Below are 21,419 nucleotides of genomic sequence, written 5' to 3'. Positions count from 1 at the left end.
GGTGGGTACGAATGGAAGCCGCGAGGAATGCGTCGGGAATTTTCACGGGCGCTTCTGTTTTGTATTTGCAAAGTGTTTTTTTTTTGTATCCCATCTTTTTTTATGTTGTTTTCAAAATATGCACTTCAACCGTTATTCTATTGGACCTATAGATGCGATGAATATTAGAACAAAATAATATCAAAATGCCAGCAGCTATACACGATTTTATTATAAACGTGGTAATCAGATTTCACTTTTGTATAATGCTAATAAAAAATATTATTTCTACTATAAAATGGAAAGATTCATAAAATAAAGGTAATGTTTGCGTTTATTTGGAATGGTAACGGACACGTAGAATTTTAATAAAATCACATTCGTATTAGTTTACCTAGTGAATTATTTTAATCGTCACTCATTTTCGTCACTCAGGTTTGTCGATGTTTTCCTTTTCCTTCTCGCTGAGAATAAACCATGGTGGTGTAGTTAGGTTAGATTATGCAAGGTTAGGTAGGTTATAAAGAAATCACTTTCATTAACACTCGTTGTCTTTAGGTTTGTCGATGTTCTCCTTCTTTTTGTTGCTAAGAACGGGCGTGGCAGTATAGTTAGGTTAGGTTAGATTGGTTACGGGAATAACTTTTATTAACATTATTTTTCGTTATTTCTAATTAAAGTGTTAATACACTCATTTTCATTGTCATTATCATTAGGTTTGTAGATATCCTCTTTTCCCTTGTAGTTAAGAACGGCTGTGGTAGTGTGGTTAGATTAGGTTAGGTCATATTACTGTAAATAGGGATCTTTGACTTTCATTAACACTCATTGTCGTTAGGCTTGTCGATGTTCTCCTTTTCTATTTCTCTGAAAACAGGCGTGGCGTATGGTTAGGTTATGTTTAATAGGAATTACTTTTGTTAACACTATTTTTTCGTTATTTCTAATTAAAGTGTTGATACACTCATTGTCATTGTCATTAGGTTTGTCGATATTTTCCTTATAACGACCGCGGCGGTGTGGTTAGATTAGATTAGGTTATAAAGGAATCACTTTGATCAACACTCGTTGTCGTTAGGCTTGTCGATGGGCTCCTTCTCCTTGTCGCCGAGTGTGGGTGCGGCGTGGGCGGCGTGGGCGGCGTCGGCCACCAGCGGCAGGGCGCCCTCGACCGGCGCCAGCGCGGCGCGCTCCAGGCGGCGCCGGCGCTTCTTGTCGCGCTCGCGCTGGAAGTACAGGCGCAGGTAGTAGCACGGGAACACGACGCACTGGCCGCCCGCCTCCTCCGCGTCGATGTACACGCCGCGCACCATCACGGAGTTGGCGCAGTTGAGCAGCATCAGCAGCAGCAGGCACCCCACGTGCGTGATCCAGTTGCTCAGCATCGGGTTTTCTACACAAAACATATTATATATAAAAATATGTGTTGTGTAGGGCGGAGGGGGGTAAAAACTGGGTGCAAGCAGCAACTATGTACATGAGGAAAAGGAAAGAAGACGAAGAGGCCTCTATATTCAGCATTGGAGATCAGAAGGCTCATAAAGAAGAAAGTAGAAGTAGGGCGGAGGACCCAGGGAGGTCTTCTCCCTTCCCCTTAACCATCCCGCAGAAATCTGCAATTTTTTAACCCTTTCGTAGGTTTGACATTTATCATGACTATTTATCATAGATTGGCAGAGGTATTTAAGGCTTTTAAATGTAAATTTACACTAAAGTCTGGAAACTATGTTGTTTCACATTTTCAATAAATTTCGCAACTTTATTCGCTACAGAAGGTCTGTCAGGAAGCCTAGATGTTTCTGTATTATATCTGAAAATGCGGTGGGACAGCTTTTAATATACCCACTTTGCGAAACATCCGAATAGGTAATCGTAAATCTAATTTTTACCCAATAAAGGATCAGAGGGTCATTTTGAGCCATAAAATTCAAGTGAAATCAATTCATATTTATCATATAAATGATCGAAATAGATTTTTCATAATTTATGGTGATATTTACTAAAAGTTCATTTGCTCATTTAAAAAAAAACGAAAATTAGATAGACCTACTCTTACGAGGGCACTGCCCTCATTTGACCATAGAGAGCACATCGAGTATACTATAGAATTTCGAACATTCAATTTCCCATATGTAAAAGGTCGTCATGCAATCCTCCGGTTTGATATATTTCGACACTCCCCCGGACTTGTTTGCTATAACTGACCCTGAGAAGGGGATCGCGGCCTGACCTGGGATGAAGTAGATGTCAAGCAGCATCCACACGCTGCGCCACACGTTGATGGTGGCCAGGAAGCTGAGCAGCAGGAAGAGGTCGGCGAGCAGCAGGCGGCGCGCGGCCTGCAGCTGCGCGCACGCGCGCCGCGCCAGCGGCTGCAGTAGGAACGTCACCACCACCAGGCCGTACCCCAACACCTGCGCAACGTATCTACTTATTCTTCTTCTTCATTAAACCCCCTTACGCACGCGATAGGCACTGCATTATATAAACATATGGTACATAGTAAGTCAATATTTATATCGTGGTGTATCCCAATTTTCGCATAATTTGTCTTGGACTTGAGCTTTGATCTTTCCCTTTTCCCCTTTTCCTTCCTCCCGTCCCTCTTCCAGGTATTTATATTTAGTGACATATCGCTCACTCCTTTCAAGAACGTCATAAATCAAAAAGCGTCAATTTTCAGTGGTGCATGTTTTCGGAATGCCCAGAAAATGTACTATATCCCACCAAAAGAGTCATATTTTTAACTTAACATTTACCCGCTACAGGGCAGAAAATGTTGTTTTTGCATTTTGAAGAAAAGGTGTTGTTTATTTTTTTTTTTAAATACTAAATATTTTTCAAATGGAAAAAAACCTACAGATTTTACCTAAAAAGATCTGTTGCACCGTAAAATGTTCAATAAGTGGCTTGATATCGAGCGTTATCTTGATCTTTAACACATGTCCAGAAATCAGTGATCAGCCCTCCGCTTCAGGTAATATTGAATAAATATTTAATTTTTTACATAGAAAAATCAATTATATTTATTTGAGCCCCCCCCCCTCTGTGCGAATCGATCCCGGGACCTTCAGTACGGTAGCCGAGCGTGCTGACCTAATGGTAGTGTAATCACTACGGAGGTGGATGTGGTACTAAATTACTTAAGTATATACTTCCTGAAAAAAATACGAAGATGGTAGAAATGTGAAATGAAAAATCCACGATAAAAGTAGTGGGGTAGGATCAAATAATTAAATTAATATTTTCAATTGACAATATTTTTCACATCATTTTTACTGTGCCCAAATACTTGTTCACAAATCTGGATTTTTTTCCGCTTGGAAGTTATTTTTGTATCTCAACATAAAGAAGAAGAATGTAGAAGTCTGAGTATTTAGCTGTATGAAATAACTTCAAATATAAATATTGAACTGTTATATAATATTGAGAAGTTACTTACTACTTTTTTATTTACCTCTTTCTATTTTTTAATAGATATTTTTTGCAGTTGTATTCGATCGTATGCAAGGAATCTTCTATTACGCATAGTCCTAATAAGCAATATAAAATGGCTTGTTGATGGAGTTTTTTCGTAATGGTATTTTGCCATGTTCATTTTATCTGTGCAAAAACGACAAGAAGAAAATAGGAACAAGAATACACCAGAAGAAAATAAAGAAATTATGAAATGAACGTGACTTTACCTTATTTTTTTTATTTTGTTTATCTTATTTCTTCTTCTTCTTCTTCAAACCCTTATCCGCACCCCGATGGTGCATAGGGCACTGCATCATATAAACGCAGTGTTATCTTGATCGTACACACGATCGACAGTGGCATCTTGATCGATTGTGCTGATCACCTCTCCTTCATGTAAACACATGAAGGAAAGGTGATCAGCCCTTCACTTCAAGAACCAGTCCAGGGTAGTATTGAATAAATATTAGAGTGAAAAAAATCACTTATTTTTATATGACTTCCCCCTGGGAATCGAATTCGGAACTTCCAGTACGGTAGCCCGGCGTGCTGACCATTTCACTACGGAGGCGGACAATCTTATCTTATTTACCCAGTACTTTCTAAGTTACCTGTTGATTTATTTACTTACACTATCATCATATTAGTTTCATAATAAGATAGCGTCTAGCGTCTAGCGGTTCCGTTTTGAGTGAGAAATAGGCGCCAGATTCAAACTGGATAAATTGAATCTGGGCGCAGTATTTTTTTGCGAGCCCCAATAAGAAAAACATCTCAATAATAAAGTTAATACGAGTATTGCTTCAATAATATGTTTATTTCTCGATGTGTACCTTAGCTATAAAACCAATCGCACGGATTTTTGTTATTTGACATAATTTACCATAAATTTGAAATTCAATTGGCACTGTGAAATTACATATTTTTGAAAAGTGTGCTTTATTTATTTTCTATTTTTCCCGTCCGAACCATGGCAACAAATGACTGGGTACAGCTAGTTATTAATAAAAATACATACTTTATGTATTTTTATTTAAAGACACAAATTCAGTAAAAGCAATAGTTAAAATTTTAGAGAAAATATTTCATTCATAAAATGAACTTATTTAAAAAAAATAAAGCTCTTCCCATCAACAGGTGTCAAAATAAATTACATATAGAAGATGTCGGTTTATACACCTGTCCAAATGAATTTATTTTCTCATCTCTGAGGGCACCGTCATGATGTATCTCATCTCACCTGTTGACGGGAACTAAACTAACGGAAGCTACACCCAATTAATTTTAAAATAAAGCGTTTCATGAAAATATTGACTTGTTCAAAAAGTAAGTATATACTTAGTTATTTAGTAAGATAAAAAGACAAAAAAAATCATAAGCACATGCATATTTATGTATGAGAAGTATATATATTTATGTATAAATATATGTTAATATATATATATATATATATATATATATATATATATATATATATATATATATATATATAAACATATATATATATATATATATATACATATATATATATATATATATATATATATATATATATATATATATATATATATATATATATATATATATATATATATATATATATATATATATATATATATATATATATATATATATATATATATATATATATATATATATTGTCAGCACGCTCGGCTACCGTTCCGGAGGTCCCGGGTTCGATTCCCAAGGGGGGTAAAATAAATATAAGTGATTTTTTCACTGTAATATTTATTCAATATTATTACTCTGGACTGGTAGCTGAAGCGGAGGGCTGATCACCTTTCATCACATGTGTAAAACGATCAAGATAACACTGCGTTTATATGACGCAGTGTCCTATGCATCATTGGGGTGCGGATAAGGGTTTTATTATTATTATATATACATAATAAATGTGTGTAAAAGTAAATATTGTTTCATCATAGCCATAATGGTAAATCTTACGTAGTGTATAAAGTATCACATAACCAACCAATGGTGACTCTTTGACTCAGAAAATGCTCAGATTCCATTATAATTTTCTCTAAAATAAAATGATCTCTTTTAATATATCCAAGTTAAAAAATATAAAATGATAAAATAAATATTTAAATTTAGATATATTATATAAAAAAATAAGTGTATCTGAATAATAAATTTAAGAATGATAATTGATTGATTTGGATTAGTATAAATCTCTAATTCAAAAAATATTATTTATAACCCTGGTATAATAGGTACCTGAAATCCAGGACTGATTGCTTTGCCTGGATATAAAAACGATCAAGTTAACATTTCATCAATAAGATGAAGTACCCTATACACTATTGGGTACGGATAAGGGTCGGAAGTAGCGGTAGTAACCTCAAGGGTTTATTTATATAAATATGTATATATAACAGGTGATGGATTAATCAAAGAAAAATATGAAATTAAGGGTAAAAATGAGTTTGAATTAAATCTTAGATATTATTGTCTGATCGAAAGCAACGTGGTAATTTCTAGTTTTAAAAAAATGTTTTCTAATTATAATTTCATCACGCAAAGCATATAATTTCATAGTGACACGTGAATGGTATAAAAATGTTATGTTTCCATGCACTCATTATCTAACAAATGCAATGATAACAAAACGTAATCTATCTTGAGTGCATTGAAACTGGCTTATATCCTACAATTAGTCATCTAAAATAATCTGAAGTGATATTCATATTACGGAAAATAAATCGATAAACAAATTGACTTTTTAAATCGTTAGCTAAGAAAAGAGTAAATATTATTGGAGCTTTAAAAAAACAGGAACTAAAAATGGTGTTTTTATTTTTTGTAAATTATAACTATTATACATCAATGACGGCTTATTCAAAGTTTACAAATACATCCGTCAAATAAAATATCCCTACTATAAAATTAAAATAAATATATCAGGACATACAAATACTCTTTATTTTTGTGGAAAGTAATTGTAGCGTAGAAAAATATCTACATATGTATATGTTTAAAGTTTGGCAATGTTGGTTGTAGTTAATTATCTTCACTCTGTATCCAATGTCATAAATATTTTACAATTTCGCAACTAGATTAGTTTTGTTTAACGAAATTTCCAACGTAACAAAGTATAAATTGAGAAAAAAATTAATTAATCCTGCACTTTATTTACTCTTTCGTTGCTCATAATCAGTTTGACAGTTGGGTTCTGCCAAAAAAAATCATTTACTTTGTTTGATTCTTGACCAATTTTAGACAAAAATAAACAACAGCAAAAAAAAAACAAATGTTAAAAATTTTATGTACAAAATATACAAGAAAATATATCTTTTTTATACTACAAATGACGTTACAATGACCGATCGAAGACGCATGACATAAAAAGGATACATTTTTGAGTATTCTTTAGTTTTATTAAAAAATTAGTCTTTAATTAGCATTGTAGATTAATAAATCTATTCCATTTTATAGCAAACAAACTTAATTGCATGCTAGGATGCGGTAGGAATTTTTATAATTCTTTAGTAGACAGTCGTGCATTACTTTGAACTTTATATTCTTGTTTACAGATAATTGAATACGTGTGCCATCTGCCAAATAGTTTATATGAGGATATAAAAAGATCGCTACTATTATACTATCGCGGACAAAATTATCTACTCTAATAATTTGCGAGCGTTAGATAAGCACGAAGGATTCACCTTTTATTATTATACAAAGTACACTGAAGGTTAAAACATGACAAGAGGATAATTTAAGTGAATTCAAACATAGTGTAAACGGACTCAAATCTTCTCAAAAACTAAAAATCATATAAGTTTAAAAAAAATCACTATGTAAACGAATTTAATTGAATTTTTAAATGGAAGCACTGCGTATTATTTTTTTACATTTCTTATGTCATTTTTATTCAGTTGCGATATATCTTTCCATTTCTTGGAAAGATACACGCTTTAACTACGTTTAGAAATTATAACATTGTTTTTATCAAAACTATTTATCTGTATATATATATATATATATATATATATATATATTTGTATATATATATATATATATATATATATATATATATATATATTTTTATATATATATATATATATATATATATATATATATATATATATATATATAAATATATATATATATACACATATATGTATTACGAAAAGATTCAGTAAGAGTACTAGTATCTCATTGATGTCAACACAAAGCAGCTAACTTTTTTTAATGAGAATGATATTAACATATTTTTGGCAAACCTACAAGTCATTTGGTTTGATGAATGGACGTATTATTTTACGTTATTTCACATAATTCAATAAACCCATTCACAAGACATATTCGGAATGAAGATTCCCGCTCGCCTCGCAGCTTTTCCGCCGACGAAAATGATACACAAAGTATAGCATGTTGTAGCATTATACCCGTGGGTATGTAATTTTAGCAATCTTGCTTGCAATTTGTGCCCACTGGTCACTACAATTTACCAAATTATGATCCAATCTGGGATGTGCTAATGCGAGTGGCGAATCCTTCGCGTGAAGTCATGTTAACTGGTGTGATTGGCGACGAAGGCTGCACACTCCGGGCGGGCTTTGTGAGCCAATCACCCGGGCCAAGTGCGGCTAAGAACGTATTAATACGTACGAGGAAATTATTAGCCAGTACCTACAATGCAGATTGGTTTTATTCGTTCACAATAGATTTTGGAAGCTATTCTCAATGTTAATCTTTAGAACGCCTTTGTCAAACGGACAACACGTGTAAGTTTTACTTCCATCAATATAAATTGTAAATATTATATTACATTCCATCCTTCATCCTTCAAACCCTCATCTGAACCCGATGGTGCATAGGGCACTGCATCATATAAACGCAGTGTAACCTTGATCGTTGACACATGAAGGAAAGGTGATCAGCCCTCCGGTTCAGGTACTAGTCCAGGGTAATATTGAATAAATATTAAAGTGAAAAAATCGTAAAATTTTATATTTGAAGCAATAACTTTGTGATTTGCTATTTTATAATTAAAATGTAACTTTGGCGAAATCGCTATAAATAAATTTATAGGCATTTTTATAGTGATTTTAAAACAAAGTTACATTTTAATTAAAAATTATGAAAAAATCCCTTATAGAGGCTTATAGAGGCCCTCCCCTCCTGGAAATCGAACCTGGGACATCCAGTACGGCAGTCGAGCGTGCTGACCATTCCACTTCCAAGGCGGACAAATATTATTTTATAGGTATCTTAACTGGAGACGAAGCATCAACCGTTTTTATACGAAAGAAGATAGATCTTTGTGCATTTCAGAGCTTACGACCTAGCATTTGGCTGGGTTAATTGATCACTTTATACACGTGCACCATTCTGCCCATTATTCAATGTCCGATTTGTGTTGATTTCTAAAAGATGAACATATGCACTGTCGTTGGATCACATAAAGAATCATAGTTTTGGGCCTGTATTTTTTCAGTATTCACTATTCATTAAATAATTATTATAATGAAGTAGAATAAGATCTAAAAGAAAAACAAAAGTATTTTGATGTACGTACAATGGGTATTTCGAGAAAAGTAAAAACAGAGCAGTAACAAAAATGGAAAATGTAATAGAAAATTCTAGCGATTTGAAAGAATAGCTTGCCAAGATTCTCCTATACTTTCTATTTCAATATGTAGGTAATATACTGAAATAGATATTTCTTCAAAACAAATAAAAATACGTTCAAAGTTTACGTGAACAAAAAATCTGTATTTAGTTTTTATTCACCAATAATATCATATATCACCAATAATATATATATATATATATATACATATATATATATATATATATATATATATATATATATATATATATATATATAAATTTTAAAAGTTTTGACGAAAGTCATTGGATATCTCAAAATATGGTTTCAAATAATTAATTGTCGTTATTTTAATTTTAAACAAACAAAAAACACTAAAACTACTTTTCTATATGCCGAGAAAAAAAGCAATTTGCGTTACTAAGAAAAAAATTATTGGATTTATTTTCAACTGTAAATCGAAATTTCCAGGTAAATCAAATTGATTTTGCTTGATTTGAAAAATATATATATGTGTGAAAAATATTAACTTTTCTGAAGTTCTCAATTCTCAGTCTAAAATAGAAAAATAAATCTTATCATTGATTCAATATTTATTTCACCTTGATTCAATATTTATTTTAATGAAACCTTATTTTGGTAGTATTATTTTTAAGAATTTAATGTTTTTTTTATCCACCTCCATTTACCCTATGATTTAAATAATTGTTTATTTTATACTTTTAATGTCTCTAATCTAAAGCCAATGATACATACACGAATGCATTTAATCGATGTAATTTTATCTTGATCTCAAGTTACATAAATAATACGTATTTTGTGACTTTCTTTTACGAAACGGTGAACGAAAAATTACCCTATTTTAATGTTTATTTTGAGCTTTTCTAGGAAACATGATCCATCGGAAGATGATGTCACTCAATGCATGTTATGTGGTAACGGGTAATTAAATTTGTTATGGAAATGAGATGTGTGCTAAAAAAAAGTCCACTTGTTGTTTTTAGGTCCTTCCTAGAAACATGATAGATTCTCCGGGATAATGGAAGCAGCCATTTCGGGTTTGCAAAAGTAAGTTCGTCAAGATAAATGATCAGACGCGTGCATTCTTTATAGGCAGAAAAACAGTGCCTACCCTGGATTACTAGCGTTCCATATAGAAACACAACTAGTGCCTACTATGCCTTATCCTTACCCAACCCTACTGCCTACCCAAAACTTTGTCCTCGCCACTGCATATGATGTTCATCTTGACGAAGTTAAGAGGTTCGCTTACCGCCGAGCCCCACGCGCTCCACACGCGGTCGTTGGGGTAGAGGTAGAAGTCCAGCATGTCCCACGCGCCGCGCCACACGAACACCACCAGCGAGCCCACCACCACCACCGAGAACACGCAGTCCAGCACGAACAGCACCGGCTCCCGGGAACTCTGCAATCATGTACAAACTCCATTTTACACATTACGAATTCAGTCTCTTTTTTGGAGAGGCACAGCAAATCTTAAACTAAAAGTTTGCCATATGTGTAAATGCTTAGAAAATGTATTCTGTTGTACTTTAAAATGTAACTTTATTAAATAAATAAAAAATGTAATTAAGAAATATTATTAATGTAAAAAGTAGCTATTATTAATATATTATTTGGAGAAATAAAATAACGTTAATTTCTGATCCACGTACTTTTATTATTATAAACTGACTAGTTTCGGCAACTACGTGTTGCCCTTTTCAGGGTTTGTTTAAAAAATAACTAATATAGTTAGTTATAAAACAAACCCTGAAGAGGTCAACAGGTTGTTGCCGAAACTAGTTGGTTTATAATTATAAAAGTACATGGATCAGAAAACAACGCTATTTTATTTCTCCAAATAATATATTACAATGATCCACAAAGTTAGTGCTTTAAATATTCAAAATATTATTAAGTAATTCAATGATTTTATTCAAGTTTAGGTTACACAAGCGTATTTTCTCAAATTAATATATATGTATGAGTTTCAGGTTACATATGCATTAGAGACCACGGCTTTTACAAAAATAAATCTTACAGCGATCAAATGCACACAGCGATCCATTGAAAGATCCATGCTTTTTACTTTTTTACCTTGTTTGAAATTCCCCCAATCAGGACATTTCCTAGGAGGTATTATTAGTGGCATCGTTTCATCAATTTAATGGTTTAAAAAAAATTAGCGCAGATTTTCCAATTTGTTGTTTAATTATTCCCAATTTTTTAAATCCAATTATTTTCAAATAGGAAAAATATCTGCAAACTGAGAATTTGGCATTTGAACATTGGTAATAGACATTTTTCATTACAAGAAAATTCGGATTTGAATTTTACTAAAAGGGCATTATTCTTATTTTTTTTTTAAATCCCTTGCGTAACTATTTGTGTGAATTTGATTTTTTCAATGAAAAGAGTATTCGTTGTAAGAATTTTTCCTATTGATGATTTTTTCGAGTTGGATACACCATCTGTTTTTATTTCGTGCGATGTACATTATTCGTATAAGCTTTGTCACTAAATAATAAAAAATAGATAAAAATAAAGGTCTTTCCATATAATTATTAAATCCCTTGCGTAACTATTTGTGTAAATTGGATTTTTTCAATGAAAAGAGCATTCGTTGTAAGAATTTTTCCTATTGATGATTTTTTTTTGAGTTGGATTCACCATCTGTTTTTATTTCGTGCGATGTACATTATTCGTGTAAGCTTTGTCACTAAATAATAAAAAATAGATAAAAATAAAGGTCTTTCCATATAATTATTATTTTAGAAAAATAATAATTATAATTTAATAATTTAATCGTTATTTTAGAACGTTGGAATTAGATAAACGTGGTTAGGTTAGGTTAGGTTTATAAAAGTTAGTAGTTGTTTTTGAGCCTCACAAATTGAAATAAAAATAAACCTAATTGTTATTTATTAAAGTTTTTATTATTATTCGTATTTACGCTTAAAAATCACTATCATAGTATTAAAAACATTTCTCAGAAAGCACGTTGTTATTTTATTTAATTTCTTCCGTATTATGACGATTTATCACATGTTGTTAATAATATAATTATTAATTATCACCTTGAATTGATAAAAGAGATTAGTGGAAATATTTGCACTACTCGAGAATGTTCTAAGAGCAGTAAAATTATGTTATCAGAGGGTCATTTATTTTGAGAATTTTATAATACCTACATTCATAAGAATATAATTAGGTGCTTCATTATCTTAATAACACGAAACAGTTAAACAAATGGTGATTGATATATTTAATATATATAATATTTAATAAATCACTAACGTGTTGAAATATTAAATTTAATATACTAATATGGTATCAAGGAGTTATGTATTACTCGAATGAACAAGATGAAGCTAACTATGGAGCATTTAAATATAATGTTTTCAATTATAAAATTCATATTTCTTAGAATGATTTTTTTTGGATGTCTACATTCTTTTATACACCTATATTTTGGTAATAAATTATTTAAAAATAATAATAAAGTGTGTTATATAGTTTTGTGTGATTTTAATTGCATAATGTTAAATTTATTTCGGAATATAAAAAAATATATACGACTCCTAATTAAATATTGTTTTAAAGGTTGTTTAATTTTATTATTATTATAACACGAAATGATTGTAAAAATGCTTGTAAAAGCTAGCCCAAGTATATTCTAAAATAATTTTGAAAATCAGGTATAAAAAGATATTTATCAAAAGATTTTATTATAAATTTGACCACGGGGCCTCTGCTTATTGTCTTAAAAAAACTATCATCCATTAATTTAAAAGCTCGCAAATATAAGTATCTGCGTATTTTTGCTTTATTCATTTTGAAAGGAAAATAATACTGGTCATAACAAAGAAAAATGTTATTGGAGGCCGATATAAAATTTTTATCATTTTATCATAGGCATGCCAACGTAAATGTACTTTCTTCGTTGTCAGTCGATAATAAATTAGTATGTATTTAGTAATACTCTCATTTTTTTTTTGGTTTTACATTGTTTTATATTTGTAAAAATGAATCGGTTACTGCCAATAAATCAATACAGCCCATCCTCTAGAACATTGTCAACACATATTTAAGAGCGAGCTGTAGGAGTATTGTTTATTAGGAGTATATGCATGATAAATCATTTACTATTTAGTTAAAAACCATTTTTTAAAACGTTAAAAATCATCCATCTCTAAGTTAAAAATCATTTGCGTTATCATTTACTTGAAAAAAAATGTATGGGATAAGTTATGCGATTAATCGCTATATCTTTATTATTTAAAAAATCTTTGTTTTAATATTAAGTTATTATTATTCTTAAATAAAAATGAAAAACTACTTGATATAATATCATATCTGTATACATAAAATAAGGAACCGGATTTTAGTAGCCCGATATTCTGAATTTGTGATAATGTTTAATTTAACCGAGTCACAAATTTGTTTTAAAAACAATAATATTGTTATATCAATAACGATAACACTGTTTTTCTAATCGGCCGACAGCAAGATGCCGAGGTCACTGTAAAAAGTGTTCATGAAATATTAATCTAGCGATATTATTTTAAATTTCTTTGATTATGCGACTGAACAAGTACTAGGCAGATATGACTTCCTCAGAAGCATTACATTTAGAGGTTTCATTATAATAATTATATTATTTTAATTATATGATATGCGTAATTATGATAACGAGAGAATTTTATTTAATAAAGTGAAGTGTTTATGCTCATATAACTCTACTCGTATCTTAACATTGAATAGGTGAAGATCTAAACAATTTAAGGTCAATTAATATATTATGGTTATAAAGTTATTATAAAACGTTTGATAAACAGCCTTTAGTTTGATATAAAATAAGGTTAAGTGTAAATGTAATAACTAGCTCTGTAAGTAAAAAAAAGTCTATTTGATTTACGAAGAATACATTCTTCTTAATGAGGAGTTTACATTTGAAAAAAATAACAATATTAAAATATTTAGCTTAATACTTAAAATAAAACGTTTTTTTATTAAATAAGACATAAGATAAGACGACGGGAGAATTTATAAAAATTCGGCTAAAAAAGTGGCCATTTTTCAGTGACTAATTGCTCTACGTGGAATTAAAGAATTATAAAACCTTAATTCTTTGGTCTAAAATTGAACGATTGTATTTACGACATAATAAATTCTTAAAATTCTTCGAGACCTTCGTGAAATATGTATTTTCTTTGAATTATACAAATATTTTGTATATTACACTTTTATTTTATTTTACTTTTATTTGGATGACCGAATAACATTTAAATAAAACAAAAGTATAAGGAACAAAATATTTGTATTATTCAAATAAAATATTTCCCTAAAATCTTGAAGAATTTTATGAAATTGAACGGAAACGCCTTGTTCTAGGCAATCTTCTTACCATTGACCCTGAAAAATCACCAATTTCAAACAATCAGTAAAAGACCTTCCGCTTACATTAAGGAATCTTATATGAAAATTATAGGGGAAGAATGTACATGACAATGAATTATGTTCATCGTAACTATTTAATAGCAAATTATACTATTCATAATATACCAGTGTATTTAGTTTCTAAATTAGAATTAAAAAACTTCGGAGGTATTCACGAAAAATAATATTTTTAAAAAAGTTCATATATATTCTTAAATCACATTTTTTTTAATGTTGTTTTATATTTTATACGCATAATTAAGATAAATAAAACTGAATAACTGAACAACTCCTAAGTGGAGCAAATCCAGAATTTGAGAATAAAAATTAGATCGCAATCAAACTATTGAAAAATGTTTGATTTTATGAGACAAATTTTAATTTTTCCTATCGATTTTTTTTCAAAATTATATTGTAAAATTTTACGTGGTATGTTGGAAAATATTTGTTCATATGTTTTTGTATTATTCTACCATTCACCAAATTTATTCTGATTTGTTTTTTACTTTTATTTTTAATCCCCATTATTTTTATTTTTCGATTTCTTATTATGAAACATTTTAATATTTATTTAATATATTTAAGTGTTTTCATATTATTTTGTTTTGAATTGTATTTTTTTGTTTTCATTTAATCTCTGAAAATCAGAACCACTTACTTCTTTTGTCATATATCGCTCACTCCTTTCAACGTCATATATAAAAAAAAGATTTTTCAGGAGATCATTTTTAAAGTTTAAGAATATAATAAAATGTATTGAAAATAAATATCAAGCCACTTATTGAACTTTTACTGCGCAACAGATCTTTTTAAGTAGAAGCTGATTTTTTTTATCCCCATTTGAAAAATATTTAATATATTTAAAAAAATAATTAAACAATACCTTTTCTTCAAAATACAAAAACAACACTTTCTGCCTGTAGCAGGTAAATATTAAATTAAAAATATGCTGCTTTTACTGTACATTTTAGGGCATTCCGAAAACATGCACAACTGAAAATTGACGATTTTTGAAATATGACGTTGTTGAAAGGAGTGAGCGATATGAACATGACATCTTTGTACGTTATAATATTATTTTCGTGAAACATATTTTTAATAATTTACATGAATGCATTTGAGTTTGTAATTCGGTTATTATTGTTTAAATTATTTATTTAGAGACGACTAAGTTTAGATTATTTAACTTTACACCGTTCTTTTCATCCACCATAATGATTTAAAGATAACCACAATACAATTTTCTAAATTATAATGATACCTCATCCGTTTTTTTAAAGAATATTTCGCCGGTAAATTTTATGATAGCGTAAAATTATATTGAACTAAAGTACACAATTATATTTTTATACTTTCTAAAAAATGACATGGAAATATTTGTTTTTGAATCATGAGTTTGTCTCTATTCAAAATTTAACGTTTTGGATTTACCATTATTAAACAAAAAAAACAAACAAAATTGTCAAATTAACCATGGCATACAGATATTATTGAGGAACTTTATCATTTAATTGTTACGAAAAACAATTATTGACTAATTAAACAGGATGATGTAACACGAATATTTATTTCAAAGCGTTTTTGTTTGCTTACTTAATTTAGTAATCGAATCATATTTTCTTTTTAATTGTGGGAAATTCCACCTTTTAATTACCATAATTAAACGAATGATTAAGCATAAGACTTAGTAATCAAATTTTAAATTTATCACTTAATAAAACAAAAAGGTAATATCAAGTAAAATAATATGATACTGAAATCATGGATAAATCTTACGAAAGGTTGTATTATTATAATTTACACATTTTTTAATGTTGATTATTATGTAAAAATTGGTCATCATTTTGCAATTATTTAAAGAATTGGCCCTTCGATGAATTGTGTTGTAATCAAAGTAGCAATCAATAATAATTATTTGTTATTAAAGTGTAATTTGTCACTTTTAATCAGCTTATCGTATAAAAATATCTTTATCATATTTAAAAGCTGTTCAAATTGATAATATTGTTTTATCCGGCGTCTTTGGTAAATAAAATAAAATCTAGTTATAAGAAAATCCAGAACTTGCGTATCATGTATAACCAGTAAATACGTGTACTTACCACGCTACTGAAATTGATGAATTAGGTATCTATTTATTTACGTTACACCCTTGTTTCGACGTAAAACAATTAAACTTGTTCATTCTTTAAAACTTATATTTGTCATATCGTAGTTCGTTTGTGATTTAATTTTATTCCTTACAAATCTAATGTATATTACTTAACCAAGTATACGCGCGTATACTGGCAAACTCAATATTATAATTTGCGTAAAATATTTTTTGTCGAAATTTGATTATTTGTAAGATGAATTTGCCTCACCGAAACACGAAATATCGAAGGCACATCGAAGTAGTCTTTGGGATTGTCTATGACCAGAGAGAAGGGGGGCGCCGTGATGTTCCTGAGGCAGCGCAGCGCCGCGAGCGCCACGAGGCTCACCACGATGGGGGCCGCCGAGTTGCCGCGCCCCATGAGGATGCCGATGAGCCCCCACGGGCCGCGCCACGAGTTGACGCTCACCACGCCGTACACGTAGGTGTAGAGGCGCGACCACGCGTAGTAGCGCAGGCGGCCCTTGTCCGGGTGCAGGTGGCGCTTGAAGAAGGCCTGCGCCAGCATGAGCGCCAGGTGGCCCAGCGTGCCCAGCGCCAGCGACAGCGCGTTGCTCAGCACGGGGCAGTCGGGGAACACGAGCAGGTTGAAGAGCTCCCACGTGCCGCGCCAGTAGCCCACCACGGCGGGCGCCACGAGCGCGCACGAGAACAGCGTGTCCAGCACGGCGAGCAGCGCGCCGTGCGCGCGCGACTCGCCCTCCAGCGCCTCCGCCAGCCCCGCGGTGCTGCCCCTCATGCTGCCATGGCGCGAGTACTCCGCGCGCGGGCGGGGCCCGGGACGGAAGCTAGGGGACGGGGCGCTCGGGACTGCTGCGGAGGACCGTCCGGCCGCCTGACTGACTGCCGACTACGGCGGCCCCCTCGCCGAGAGGTAATTGCGCCAGGCCAGGACTCGGATAATTGGCGGACCTTCGCCTCCCCTCCTCCCCGCCGCCCGTCCCCTGCTCCTTCCGAGTCTCCTCTCCTCGTTTCTCTCCTCGCGCACCAGCACCGCCACCTGGGCGCGCGTCTTTGTCTTACGATTAATCGTCATAGAAAACTCGCAACTTACATATGTTTGCGAGATACCAAACAACCGACATTATTTTTCAAAGAGTAATCCGCGTCGCTTCGCGGCAACCACTGAACTAATGGAACCGTTTGCTCGTTTACCAAATATGAAAAATACACGACCGGGTAATCTAAAGCATAACCAATTGAAACATTTTCACAATCTCGGTAGCACCTTTTTCTTTTACATCCCGATTATCTTGTTTGGTTTTCACTAGCGCGATCATCGATGCAGTGACGTATCATTCGGAACAACTGACGCGACGTGACGATGCGATGACAATAGGCCGCGAACAGCGAGGATCGGAAGGTTGGCGGTATGACAGTGCGCGCCGCCAGCAGAGCGCTGATTAGCCGCTGATGTCGGTGTACACAAAGTACGAGGAAGGAATAAGTACAAGTATGTTGGTCGAGTAGATAACAGTTTGGCGCGGGTCGACGTACCGACTGGATAAATAGTCCTTGGCTCAGAGGAGCAGCTCCCTCCTCACGACTACTATTCGCGCATCTCTGCAGGGTTATCAGCGCGGTCACATCATAACGTGTTCCTATATTTTAACGTACCGAAATTACGATGACTCGCGACACTGTAAACAATAACACAATACGCTTCGTCATCGAAAATTTCAATTAACGTAAAGGGAAAATGAAAATTATTCGGTAGTAGAATAAAATGTTAAATATAAAGAATCATATCACATTTTTCCGTGATTTAATATTCAATCGTTGTAAAGTCATTCATATGCTACAATATATTGTATCATGTCGTTTATTTACAAAAGTAAGATTTTACATATCGCTCACTCCTTTCAACAACGTCATATATCAAAAATGGTCAATTTTCAGTTATGCATGTTTTCGGAATGCCCAGAAATAATGCAAAAGCGGCATATTTTTAACTTAATATTTTCCCGCCACAGGGCAGAAAGTATTGTTTTGCATTTTGAAGAAAATGTATGGTTTAATTATTTTTTTAAATATACTTAATATTTCTCAAATGGAGAATAAAAATAAGGTTTTACCTGAAAAGATCTGTTGCACAATAAAAAGTTCAAGAAGTGGCTTGATGTTTATTTTTAATACATATCATTATACTTTTAAACTTTGAAAACGATCTCCTGCAAAATCAATTTTTTTTATGACGTTGTTGAAAAGAGTGAGCGATATAATGAAAATATGTACCATATATTTGATATTTTGAATTTCATTCGCCCAGAAATGTCTTAGAGAATTTTAAGTTTCAGTTTTAAAAAAAATAAAATGATGCGAGGTGAAATTTAATAAAAAGGTTATTTATAACGATATCATTTTAAAATGATATATTTTTTCATCATTTAAAATCCAGCAATTCAATATAAATTTAAAAAAAAACTTTTAAAGGACTCATTTGTTGGATAATTTTGATACGCTAGATCAAAAGATCTCCTTTGAGAAAAAAATCATATGAAATGACATTCGAAACAAGTTTACTCATTTTTGCCTTCTGCATCATTTCGTGGCCATATTGACTGTGCGGCTTATCTTATTTTTCGATAGAAATTTGTAATAAATATTAATCCTTTTAAAACGTTTATGACCACCAATACTAATAACGTTGAGTTTATGAAAATGAACTATGTTTTGTTTCACGTTGTCATTTCTCAAAAAAACAAACAAATAAAATCGCGATCAAAAGTGCCTTACTTAAATAACATTAAGGAAATAAAATTTTAATCTTTATTTTTCTTTGTTTGGTAACTATTCAATAAAACTTTTAAAGACTTGTCTAGGAATAACAAATTATGCAGTAGGTAAGCCACAAATTTCAACTACTAGTACATTTCTTAAAATATGTTATAATAAAAAATAATAAAACCCTTATCCGCACCCCAATGGTGCATAGGGCACTGCGTCATATAAACGCAGTGTTATCTTGATCGTTTACACATAAAGGAAAGGTGATCAGCCCTCCGCTTCAGGTACCAGTCCAGGGTAATATTGAATAAATATGACAGTGAAAAAATCACTAATATTTATTTTACCCCCCTTGGGAATCGAACCCGGGACCTCCAGAACGGTAGCCTAGCGTGCTGACCATTACACTACGGAGGCGGACAGATAAAATATGTTGATTGACAATTTACAAGAAGCTACTTTATAACACGTTCACCTCCATATTGTAGTGGTTAGTGCGCTAGGCTACCATGCTGAAGGTCCCGGGTTCGATTCCCAAGAGGGTCAAAATATATATTAGTGATTTTTCAGTCCAATATTTATTTAATATGACCCTGAACTGGTATCTGAAGCGGAAGGCTGATCACCTTTCCTCCGCGTATTTAATGATCCAGATAACACTGCTTCTATACGATGCAGTGCCCTATGCACCATTGGTCCGGATAAGGGTTAAAAGAGAAGGACTTTACAATTTATGTACTAGGTAAGACATAATAAATTTCAACAAAAGACTTGCGCAAACCCTTTCCAGATCATTCTTGAAGAATCAAACTAAATTTAATAAAAAAAAAATTGACAATTTAAATTCAAAGAAAAAAAATCTCGGAAAAAGTCGCATTATTGGTGACATCGGACGGAGCGGGAATAAAATGCAAGTATTACAAGTTCGATGTTTCTCCACTGCATTCTGTACCGTCTGACATACTTCCCCTGTTTGCAGCCCCTCAAGCCTGTGTCACACTTATATGGTCTCAAAGTATTTTCTTGAAGTAAATATGCAAAACGATAAATGTTGGTAAAATACTAATTAATTACATTTTTTTTAAATCTCAGCACAGATGAGGAAGAATATGGAAGTCTGGGCATTTACAGGACTAACGACCGTCATAGGCTTGATTTAAAAAAAAACTACTGATTGGGAATAATCCAGATTTGTGAAAAAATAGACTCACCCACAATGTTTATATCCAGATTTAGATAATCCAGATTTCTGAAAGAGTATATCCTCTACAATACGAATACTTTTTTGCAAAAATATGACTTTATGAATTATTCAGAAATATTTTTATTGATTCTAAAATAAATGTTTCTTTTTCATTAATTGATTCGGAAGTCACTTTGTGGTAAATATAAACCTATAAATTTTTTATGTAAGTTTTGCTTAGTAAATACCACTAATTATTAAAATCTATTGTGACACGGTGTTTGAAAATGATGCGAAATGCATTGAAATACGTGTCACAATAGATTTTAAGAAATAGTGGTAATTACTAAGTAACACTTAAATTAATAATAAGGTTCTTTAATACAAAATAAAAACCGTAATTATGTTGCGTTGAGGATATTCAGAAATAAATTCATTCGCTAATTCATAAAAAAATTAATTCAATTTTAATTCAGTAGTAAAAGTTAAACACTGAATTTACAAAACCAATAGGTCTCGAGATAAATTTTAGAAAGTTTATGATGTCTTTTTTGTGGCTTAAATATAATCTAGTTTTTCAAACTGTATAATAAAGATAAGAGTGAGATACGCAAATAGCTATTCCCAAAACATAATCTCAGAAAGCAAACAAATTATTATATGGCAATTGTAGAGTACCTACTTCATGAGTAATGTGGTACCTACATACATATATTTTTTGCCTACATATAAAAATATAAATAATTTGAAGAAAAAATAAATTGTTCTTAATACAGTATACATATTTTTTTGACATTTCATCAAAGATGACGAAGAATATAGAAGTCTGGGTATTTACGGGGCTGACGACCGTCATAGGTTGGTTTAAGTGATCACTTTACACACTTGTAACA

General features: G+C 32.0%; 1 protein-coding gene across 1 annotated transcript; it reads right to left on the bottom strand.

Moving 5' to 3' along the window:
• Positions 1-431: 431 nt before the first annotated feature.
• Positions 432-18,195, bottom strand: LOC148298914 (uncharacterized). The gene is made up of 4 exons (XM_088276534.1): positions 16,825-18,195; positions 10,293-10,445; positions 2,210-2,393; positions 432-1,372 (listed from the first exon to the last, which is right to left on the bottom strand). The coding sequence occupies exons 1-4, from the start codon at positions 17,353-17,355 to the stop codon at positions 1,038-1,040; spliced, it is 1,203 nt and encodes a 400-aa protein (XP_088132660.1). The 5' UTR covers positions 17,356-18,195; the 3' UTR covers positions 432-1,037.
• Positions 18,196-21,419: the final 3,224 nt, after the last annotated feature.

This window comes from Brachycentrus maculatus, unplaced genomic scaffold (genome assembly GCF_059751285.1).
Source record: "Brachycentrus maculatus isolate JH-2025_06_01 unplaced genomic scaffold, ASM5975128v1 h1tg001503l, whole genome shotgun sequence".
NCBI lineage: Eukaryota > Metazoa > Arthropoda > Insecta > Trichoptera > Brachycentridae > Brachycentrus > Brachycentrus maculatus.
This window is presented reverse-complemented; position numbering and strand designations above follow the sequence as displayed.

What these genes read in the sequence shown, in the direction of transcription:
- LOC148298914 (XM_088276534.1), bottom strand. Translation starts at nt 17,355, where the DNA reads ATGAGGGGCAGCACCGCGGGGCTGGCGGAGGCGCTGGAGGGCGAGTCG. An exon ending in GGAGCGCGTGGGGCTCGGCG is followed by an intron (nt 2,394 to 10,292) that starts GTAAGCGAACCT and finishes TACGTTGCGCAG; the next exon opens with GTGTTGGGGTACGGCCTGGT. An exon ending in TGACATCTACTTCATCCCAG is followed by an intron (nt 1,373 to 2,209) that starts GTCAGGCCGCGA and finishes TGTTTTGTGTAG; the next exon opens with AAAACCCGATGCTGAGCAAC.